Source organism: Tachypleus tridentatus, chromosome 10 (genome assembly GCF_004210375.1).
Source record: "Tachypleus tridentatus isolate NWPU-2018 chromosome 10, ASM421037v1, whole genome shotgun sequence".
NCBI classification, from domain to species: domain Eukaryota; kingdom Metazoa; phylum Arthropoda; class Merostomata; order Xiphosura; family Limulidae; genus Tachypleus; species Tachypleus tridentatus.
Genome location: NC_134834.1, coordinates 137,023,100 through 137,034,620, shown reverse-complemented (window position 1 = coordinate 137,034,620; position 11,521 = coordinate 137,023,100). Strand labels below are relative to the sequence as shown.

Below are 11,521 nucleotides of genomic sequence, written 5' to 3'. Positions count from 1 at the left end.
TTCGACAACAATTCCATCGACAACCAACAACCTATCTTTCCAGGTAGAACTGTAAAGATCTCTTCCCCCGAAACACCTCAAAACTGTATCTTAAACAACTTTTTCAAAGAATCTTCACGCAAAACCATCAATATAGTTTCACAGAAAAGAAAACTAAAAAAACAACCTCACACGATAAGATATTAATTCTATAAACAACCTAAAACAAGACAATAATATCAAAATTATATTATAAAAGCAGATAAAGACAATGATATAGTTATAATGAACACAAATGAATATAATCAAAAAATAAATAGCATCTTATCAGATAAAAACAAATTTAAACTGATACACACAACTCCAACAAAAACACATGAAAAACCAGTTAAACAAAACACTAATACAACTGAAAAAACAACACAATATCAGAAAACCTTCATTCTTACCAAAGCAGGGCCAACTCACGCACACCACAACTATACAGCACCCTCAAACCTCACAAACCTGATTGTCCACTACGACCCGTAATGTCGACGTATGAATTATTTAACTACAAACTCGGTAAATACAGACCGTGGTCATTTTTTAAATGTGTAACATCAGCTGGTTCCTCTTTCAAATACTTTTTTTTAACTTTAAAGCTATTCTTAATCAACTAAATAATAAAACTTTAATTGCCAGTTTTGACAGTTTTTACAGAAATCCTCATCACTAAACCTTGCAAGATAGATTTAGAACTTTATATCCAAGACCCCAACTCACTGATACACATCTCCAGCAACCCTTATAGAATTCACTACCGCCAAAACTACCTACAAATAAGTGGCCTAGGTATGAACAGTCTCGCGTTACAAATTCTAGCCAACAATTTCGTGACACAGATTGAATCTCATGCGATCACTTCGGCTCTAAACCCATCACTATACTGGTACAGATATGTTGACGTTACAATTGCTGGATTTACATCTACATAACAAATACTTAGTTTTTTTCACCACGTTAATTCTATACACCCCGACATTAAGTTCACCTGTGAACAGGAATAAATAAATTTCTCAATCTCCAGATAACAAGAACCGATACACAATTCAAAACAGAAATTCATAGAAAATTTACCTATATTGGACTATACCTTTGCTAGGACTCGGCATATGAAAGAAAACAAAAATTCAACATATTAAGAAACCAAATAAACACAGCCACAAAACTAAGTTCACTCGATAAAATTAACGACGAAATCAACAAAATAAAACAACACTTCATCAACATCAACACATTTCCTCCAAAAACCGTGGAAAAAATTATACACACAAACCTAGATCAACAACAAACAAACGATAATAATCCCAAGATACAACAAACTACAAAACCTTATACTGCTGCATACCATATGTTCCATATGCTGCATACCAACATTTGTAAAAAACTTATAACAAAACATAACATTCCAGTAAACACTAAATTTATTCAAAAACCAGGTACAAACACAACACTAACATAATTTATAAAACAAAATGCAACAGCTGCAACCACTCTATATTGGAGAATTGTTTGTTTGTTTTTTTAATTTATAAATAATATAATTTTTGTTGTTTATTGTAAAATCATAATATAATACCAACCATACAACTGGTAAATAAACACTTTCTAATAGTTTTATTTATAATGTCTAAATAAATAAATGAAACAATTTTAATAGTTATTTTTAATTTTCTAACTGCAAATATTGATTATTTGTCGCTAATCCTAAAGCTTAACAATAAGCTATTTGCGTTACGCTCACCAAAGGGATCAAAACCACAATTTTAGCATTACATACTTGTAATTGTACTTCTGAGCTACAGAAAAGGGCAAAAAATAAAGAAATATTTTGCTTCAGATAGAGGCACAAAGATTACAGAAATAAAAAAAAAACAATAGTTTAATTTTGCTTTAACAAAATGCGGTTTATCTGCTGTGTCCGCTAAAGGGAACTGAACCACTGATTGTAACAGTGCAAATCTGAAGATTTACTACCTGGCTCAACATTGCCATGTGGTTAAGGCACTAGACTCGTAATCCGAGGGACGCGGGTTCGAATCCTCATCACACCAAAGATGCTCGTCCTTTCAGCCGTGGGGGAGTTATAATGTGATGGTCAATCCCACTATTCCTTGGTAAAAAGATTGGCCCAAGAGATGGCAGTAGGTGATGATGACTAGCTGCCTTCCATCTAGTCTTATACTGCTAAATTAGGAACGGCTAGCGTAGATAGCTCTCCTGTAGTTTTACGCGAAATTCAAAATAAACAAATAAACAAACACTGTATTAAAATATTTGTTTTACTTTATTCAGAATTTTTTATGGCATATGTAAGTTAATTGTTTACTGAAAAACACAAGCAATATAACAGTTTTACTTTTCACTACATGTACTTAAATTTAGATCCCTATCCTTAGAAATAATATCTGCCTAGTAACAGTGCCCCTAGTAACAAAATCCGCCTTGTAACACCACCCACCAATAAAAACACTATATTTAGTAAGACCATCAGCCTTATAATGCTATTCGCCTATACAAATATTATCTTTAGTAACACAAATCCATCTAGGAATACTATCTGTCGAAAGAATCCTACCCTCTGAAGAGAAACATAAAATATGATGTCACCCTTCCCACTATCAACACACCCTCTGCTAATCACCTTATGTCATTTCTAGCAACACGTCCGCTGGTGCCACTTCGCAAAATTATGACGTCATTGTCTCCACCACTCAACATGATTCAGCCATTGAGCGTACGCTTCTGAAGTATCCTGATAATTCATAATATTTACTTAGTGACTTATAGCTTCAGACAGATTGATACTTCCCTAAAAATTGCAATTAGTGACCTAAATGTCATGATGAATAAACAGCTTGTCTTCAGTATTTATTTCCTTGCCATTTACAATCACGATTCATTCTTATATACATATATATGTTTATAGTAAGATAAAATTATACAAAGCCACAGGCGACATGTATCAGATAGTCACAAACAACACGTAATGACAGAGAGTGAACTTATTAAAGGTTTAAAACACTCTCACAAAAAGAAGGGAATATGTTGTTGAACGAACAAGTAGTTTGTATATGAGCCCTTAACTTTACACGGAGCATCACATCACGGTTTCATGCTACCGTACAGTTATCAATACAAAATGAAGTGATTCGTAAAGATCACACGTCTCGATCCTCGCCATGTCAACCTTCTTGGTTAGTTACTTTTTATCATCAGCGATTTTATCACAGGTACACATACAATATTAATGCGTGCGTTTCTGTTGTCCAGGTAACATTCACGCCAGTGTATAAAGCGAGGTCGTTTAAAAGTTCTGTATTCAACCGCCATCCATCTCACAAATAAGATACCCTGAAATACTTAGCATAGTTTATGAATAATTTAGGTTTCCTGATTCGACTACTTCAACTATTAATAGTGCTAATTGCATGTACCTTCTGTTTCTCAGTACAGCTTTCTTGTAACACAGAATCGTACTGCACTTTTTCTTCTGAAGCAGTCTTGACCAAAGAAAACTTTGAGCTCTGCACGCTTATCATGTAGTTATTTCAGTCTCAGAAGCTATGAATGGAAATACAGTACTACAAATGGACATGGTATATAACTGCCAGCGCTGTAATGGGCTTTATATGTTAGTGTAGCACTTTTTGAATGGTTAAGGACAAAAATTCACAATTTAATTTACCAACATGCAATTTTACTTTTATGCGGCTTATTTTCACAGATTGGTATTGATTGGTACTGACCATACTTCCTGTCAGCATCTTATCCCACGTCCCTGATAATAATCGCCAGGCGGCCCCTCCACTTCCCTCCACATGATACCGCCAACTTCGTCCGTAGATACAAACTCCAAGCCGCGTTTACCCCAAAAGCACCCGTCTTCTTCGCAAGGGAGACTTACTTATTCATCATAAGACGCCCGAAGATCTCGAATACCTTTGCTAACTCTGACATTCGTCACCAGTCATCCCCTTAAAAGTAGCGTTCATCACTACACAATCTTCCTTTAAAAAGTCCACCCTTCATTCACTACAGAAGGTACCCGTCAAGCTCTTTCATGTTCCACATATTCAACAATACATGCAGTCCAAATAAAATCCAGCAAAACAGGTTCACCCACTCATTCTGTCAAAGCTGTCACGACCTTTCAAGTCACTGCTATCTGCATCCTCATCAGTGACTGCTCTCTTGATTTCCACTATTTCCAAGCCAATAAACCGTATCGGAAACCTCTCCAACATCTCATCTGTACCAGTACACCTCCATGATTCATCCTCCTTAATCCAATACCATAACCCACCGCCCATCACACCTCCACAATCCACAGTGCAAATACAAGAGATCAAGAAACTCAAACTACGTCCACACAGGAAATAAAACAAGAACAGTCCACCCAAACACAAATAACACGGAGGAAAAGACGAGCAGAAGTTTAACCATTTAAGCCTCACAGTAAACCAGTCAGAATACACTCTGTTCACGACTGTCAAATCCGGACCAATCTTCACCCTCTCTCAGTTGAACTCAACAGACTTCACCACTGGCCACGTCTTATCCCATGAACCTCTCTTCGTTTCCACCCGAAACCTCGACTCCGTGACCTACATACCATGAAAGACTTCAAAAAACATAAATCTCTACCACAAAGTCCTTCCTTTTTTATCAAGTTAGTCTTACAGGATATATCTGGCTATATCGGCGCGTTTTCTCTGGGTCTCCCGATTCCCCCCTCTCCATATCTAATGATCCTATGCCGTCCTGACCATACCATTGTCCAAAAATTTAATTCCATCTTAGTCTCTTATCGTTAAGCCCACCAACACATCCAAATCGAGAGGGGGACAAAGGGAAAGGAATTTATGAGCGCCCCGAGTAATATTTGCCCCTAAGCTTCGGCTTGAATAAAGTAATTTTAAACCGAAACCCATGCCGCGATTTTTGTCTTTTTTTTCGACATTCCTGTATTATTTTTTTCTTTTATACCTTTTTTTCCTCACCATTTCTATAGTTATCTATGTTACTGTATACACATTATATATAATATTATTATGTTTCGACTTATTATAACAAATTTTCACTTATATTAACAGTTGTACACTAAGACATGAAATGTACGTATTTAAAAATCAACTTTAATTTAAGCTCTTATTTATGTAGCATATTGTTCATATTTATGCGTTAAGACTAAAACTTTGTGTATGTCTTAAGTATCGGCGGCCCGGCATGGCCAGGTAGGTTAAGGCTGGTTCGAATCCCCGTCACAACAAACATGCTCGCCTTGTCAGCCGTGGAGGCGTTATAATGTGACGATCAATCTTACTATTCGTTGGTAAAAAAGAGTAGCCCAAGAGTTGGTGGTGGGTGGTGATGACTAGCTGCCTTCCCTCTAGTATTACACTGTTAAATTAGGGACGGCTAGCGCTGATAGCCCTTGAGCAGCTTTGTGCGAAATTCAAACTAAACCAACTAAGTAACAGCCAGCGGAGATAGAATGATACACTTTCTTTCAGATATTCTATTTGTATTTTAAGAATATGAGATTAATTTAGAAATAAACTGATAACATGCTGGCTTGCTATTTCATATCAAAGGAGTTGACGAAAACAGAAACTAAAGTAAAGAAGATATTCGAAAAGTGGATCTGAAATAAAGATAAAACATGACTCTTCAGTTTTGTTATTAATATATAGCAGACTGCATGCAGTACAGGCAACACGCAACTTTTATCATGCGCAAAAGAAGTGCAGCTTTCTCTAATGGTCACAATATATACCTGTATACTTTTTTTCTTAGGTCAATGGTTTAGTGCACGATAAGGAAGTAATAAAATGTATTTAACAATCTATTGATTTTCTTTCTTTATTCATATTTGATTTAATTAAATCTGAGTCTAGTATCGTAGCATGGTCAGGTTGTTCGGACAATTGATGTGCACTCTGAGGGTCGCAGGTTCGAATCCTCGTCTTAACAAATATGTTTACCATTTTCGCCGCGGAAGTGTTATAAAAATGTGCAATCAATTTCATTATTCGTTAGAGAAAAAAAAAACACTACAAACGTTGGCGGTGGATGGCTATGATTAGCTACCTTCCCTCTTGTCCTTAAGTGCTAAATTAGGGACGGCTAGCGATATAGCACTTGCGCGAAATTTAAAACAAACAAAATTTAGGTTAGAGCTCTAGTTGGCGATCCGGGTTTTAATCCGCATGACACCACAAAATATGACGTGGGTGCGTTACAAGAGTAACTGTCATCTTATTAGTGTGAATGGTAGATTGCAGGTTGCCTCTCAATGGGGCTACCAGTAATTCAAAAGTATGTCGGAGGCATATAGCTTTAGCATATTTACCATAAATATCAATACCAGAAAGTAGGCGATGTTTGGCTTAATTTAATAATTACTACAAACATAATTATCTCATATGTATACAAAGGGTGTCGTCTAACGTATCTATGATGAAAACGGTTGAAAGGGCTTTCATAAATACAAATAGTATACCAAGAAATTAATCAAGTAGTATTTTGGTGACGTACAAGTAATAGCTCAAAAAATCAATGAAGCGCTATTTTGGAAACATAGTTGCTTGTCATGTTCGGTTCTGTAATTTATACAATTTTGAAATACCTTGAAAGATTTACGGACACGTGCCTGTTGTATCTTAACCACTGACTATATGAGGTCAAACGAATGCATGTCTCACCTTGTTTGCATCCAATATATACATATAGTTTGTCCTCCGCTTGTACAGCAATAAGTCTACGAATTCACAACGCTAAAGTCAGGGGTTCAGTTATCCTCGGTGGACTCAGTAGATAGCCTGAAGTGGCTTTGCTATAAGAAAACACATACACACAAATAGTATAATTCCAGGTGTTCGCCTTAATCAGAAAGGAATGTCTTCTTTGATCAGATTATGAAAAATCAAACTAGGCTTTCCAGTAATCTGCTCCTTTATAGATGATACAATCAATGAAATCATTTTTATAACATACGTATACATTCTCAATATTATAAGTACACGTGCTAACGAAACCTCTCACAGTTTCTAGCTGATACATCTATAAGAAATTTTTAGACGGAGATGCGAGTAGAATACGTCATTATGATTAAACGTGACACTTCACATTTTGACTTATCTGTTTATTTTTGTATGTGCGTATATAGAGACCTGTTTAGCAAAGTATTGTTTCAATTAGACCAAAAATATCAAGTAGTGTAATAACGACACAATTTAAATGCTATAATTAACATTCAGCTATTATTTAATTTTGGAATTAAAAAAAGCAATGAAAGTGTATAATTATAAACATAAGTTGGCTTTGCGTAAATATAAGTTACAGCGGTACAGTTTTGCTATGTAACTCACTATAACGACTAAGGAAAGCCTCTGGTTTCTTTGTTTAGATTCATCAGCAGTATAAAAGTTAAGTTATCATTCTGTAGTAAGACAGGCTTTTCTCTCTTTCACACACACATAGACAAGTTTGTTTTTAAGTCACTTAGAATTCACAAACTCAGAAGTTCTGTAATGAAGTGTAGTTATGTTGATATATATGTATAAGCGATTTTTAAAAAAGCATAAACAGTACCAAGGTTTCTTGTGGTAGCAATAGAACCTATTTAAGCTGAATTATTTGAAAACAATACTCAGTGATAACAGCTGAAAGTCGGATATTAAAAGCTTGAAACCCTAGAGTTTCTGTTGGTTTTTACCTTCTTTATTTTTTAAAAGAAAAATAATCCTAAGAAAATGTTAAATATAAATTAGTTATTTCATATATGCATCTGATTTAGTTTCAGTGTAAAAACATATATTTATATACGTATTTGTAGTAGCTGCATATAGTCTTAAATTTCAAGTGAAACAAAAACAGAACTCGTAGTACTAGAAAATTATTAACATACTTTACAATATACAGATACTTTTCCTTCGTGATCTACTTTGTATTATATTTAAGATTTTTGTTTCAGGTACTAATACCCTATTACCACTTTCGTGAGTGTTATATTTGAAGAGAAAGAGGTCAAGCGTATAGTAAACGGTTTAAAGAAAATCAACTAAAAACATAAAACTACGAAAAAAAACATAAAGTATAAATGTATACAATAACAATATACTAAGTTAAAGAGGATAGAACAATGTTCACTTTTTATCGCAAATCTTGACAGCAATAACATTACCACTATACCACCATATATTGAACTTTGGCTTTACAGGTTATATGCGGCATAAAATAGCACCTTTACCGAATTTTCCGAGAACGACGGTCGTACTATATGAACTTATTTTCAAGTAGTTGAGAACTGACAATTTCTAGTTAGAGAAAACATGTACTAAGAGTAACCTAAAGTGTGTGATTGTTCATAAAATCCTTAATAACGTCGTTATATCAAATTATCGTCATCGCTCAAGCCACATGAGTAAGATTCAGTCACATCAACAGAGACTATAACAATTTGCGCCACATAGAATAAGTTTTAAATTCAGTCATTTAAACACTTTCCACTTTATCGCCTCGAGTTCCAAATTCAATTAAATAAAAAGATAGCGCATCATATCAGCCTGAGTTTAACTCTAGTTACATAAATACAATTCATAATATGAACACGAATCTTAATGCCAGTCACATAAACACCTTTTCTCATACTCTTCAAATTTTGAAACTAATACCATAAACAGCTCACAATATAGAAATAGTTGTGATACAAGCCACGTGCACAGTTTATCACGTTATATATAGTTGAAAAGTGATAACAATAATTATATTATACTGCGTTTAGAACGCAACTAATAATAAGAATTATGTTACATTTAGTGAGCGTTACAAATAGCAAAAATATATTAATCTGCGTTCAGAAAATAATTAACAGTAGCAACACAAAATAGGTACACGCATACACATATACATAATATCCTTATAAAAATATGCTTACTTTGAAAATGTTTATGTAATTAAAATAGGCGTATGTGCAAAATCAAAGAACTCATATAAAAGAACGAAGATTAATTGGCATAAAGACAGCAATGTACTTAAAACTAAAGCAACCGTAAAGAAGAAAGATGCTTCGTTTAAAAATAGGCTTAGAAATATAACCAGATAAGTCATATGGGAGAAAGATATGTAATTTGAAGAAGACATGTACGTATAATCAAAAAAGTTCTGTCAAAGAAAGATACTTTAAAAGTAGGTTTAAAAGTAAAATATTTTTAAAAAAAATTAAGAAAGAAAATGTGTGTAGGTTAAAAGCAGCCATTTATGAATAATGAAATAAACCATATGGAAAAAAGACGCTTTGTTTAAAAATAGGCCTAGAAGAAAAATAATAAAAGCATTTGAGATGAAATACATTTATATTAGAAACGGGAATCTGCACATGTAATCTATAAAGCCATATAGAAAAACAGTTTAAAAATAGGCATTATAACACGGTTGGTAGGTGATAGGTTATCTCGTTTGGCGCCCTCGAAATTTTCGACGCCGTAGGCAAACGCTTTTATTACCTTTTCCTTAAAGCTGGACTCTGCTCAAAAGCAAAATGAAAGAAAAATTACTTTTAAGATTCACATATGTATGTAATAAAAAGGTATTAAAGTAAACTTAAAACGTTTGCAAGAAGAAAGACAGTTTAAATATAGACGTGGCTTCTAATGAAAGAAGTCATATAAAAGCAATATTCTTAAGTGAAACAAAACATTGTATTTTGTGATAGTGCTTAATCTCATCCTAAAGCCTAGTTGTTATTTTGAAGTGTTCTGACGTCACGTCACATCACTTGTATAGTTAGCTTTGTTCAATGAAGTTAGCTGCAGTGAAACACGAAAGCCAATTAAATATGTGGGCTTGGTAGAGCGATACGTCAGTTCAATTCGATGGTTACTATTAGACTTATACCTTCAACTGGTGTTAACAGGAAACCTTTGTTCTAATGGTAACCAACATTTCTTAACTAAGTGAAAGTAAGGATAAATGTATTTAACTACCACTTGACGTTCAAGGGTATGGATATATAAGACATTTCATTCCATAGAGAACTGTATAACATATCTATGTTATTCTTATCGTAGAGACGCCTTATCGCGTTCTCATAATACTTTGTACTGCGCCATGACGCTATTATTAGTGTAGTTTAGGGGAAACGTCAACTTCCACTGACTGGTAAAGGTTAATTGAACAAGAGGAAAATATCAAAACGTCATTTCCCTGATGCGCACGAAAGCGCGAGGGGAAAGTCAACCTGTAAGAATCGTGGCTTCAAATCGTCAATGGTTGAGTGTTGATCCAGTGCAGCTAGCAATTTCAGGTCGCCTACCGCCGCTTTCTAAACAGGTAAGGTGTTGAAATTATAGCGATGAAAATGATGAATAATATAAGGCAAACATTTATTGAAAGAGATTGTTAGTAAGATTTTGAAATGAACCGACACCAACATGGTAATCTTTCACACAACTGTATCCAGTTCGCTACCAACCTTCCAATCTCTCTCATATCATATAACTTTCATTCGGCCATATCCAACTGCATCAGAAACCTCTAATTTCGTCTTACACGATAACCTTTATATGACCTTCGCCTATTGTACTCTCTCTAACTTCTTCCTAAATGATAACCTTTTAAACAGCCGTCACCTACTGGACCTCTTCCAACTTCTGTCTACGTAAACTTTCATAAAATGTTGGCCTAAAAAAATAACCACGCTTCCAAATTTCTCACGATAACCTTTTATATAGTGCTGACCTACTCGATTCTCTTGGGTATCTTTTTACATTATAATATTTCGTACAACCCTGATCCACTGGATACCAAACATCAAATTTCCTTTTGTGTGATAACCTTTCATAGAAATCTGACTTACCTGATATGAAACTACCACCTTTCTCTCATACGGTAACGTTACATTAAATCTTGACCTGCTGGATACCAAACTTCCGATTTCCTCCCACATTATAATATTTCTTACAACTTTAATCTACAAGTTACCAAGTTTCCAACTTTCACCTACACGATAAAGGTTCACGCAGTCTTGGCTTTATGAACACTAATTAAAAATGTATTCGTCTACTCTTTCTTAATAGTAAAATTTCCAGTTAATAGTATCTAAACTTGATGTTAACTTATACTTAATAGTGTCAACGGTACGCACTTAAATATGTTATCTCTTTATAAGTAGTGCCTTTAATAATAATTTCATTTTTTTATTTGTAAGTTCGTAATATTAACAAACTTGTTATTTTTTAATGTTTCGTACTTTTGACAAACGCTGATTAATCCATTGTCTGTCTATTCGTATTACTTTTAACAAAATTTTAGTTAATCTATTGTCTCATTTTTAACAAGACATTTAGTAGTCAGTTGCCCCTTTATTATTTTTATTAAAATATTGATTAATATGTTTATATATTTTGTACTTCTAACAGAAATTACTTATTAATCTACTGATTTATTGTTTTTAGATTTATTTCTTTCAAAGAAGATTAATCAGTCTGTTGTCTCT

General features: G+C 34.1%; 1 protein-coding gene across 1 annotated transcript in view; it reads left to right on the top strand.

Moving 5' to 3' along the window:
• The first annotated feature begins 9,926 nt into the window (after positions 1-9,926).
• Positions 9,927-11,521, top strand: part of LOC143230420 (uncharacterized) — a 34,205-nt gene continuing 32,610 nt past the window's right edge. The window contains exon 1 of the mRNA XM_076463943.1: positions 9,927-10,356. Within this exon, the coding sequence (XP_076320058.1) occupies positions 10,234-10,356 (123 nt within the window). The 5' untranslated portion in view covers positions 9,927-10,233. The remainder of the gene's footprint in view (positions 10,357-11,521) is intronic.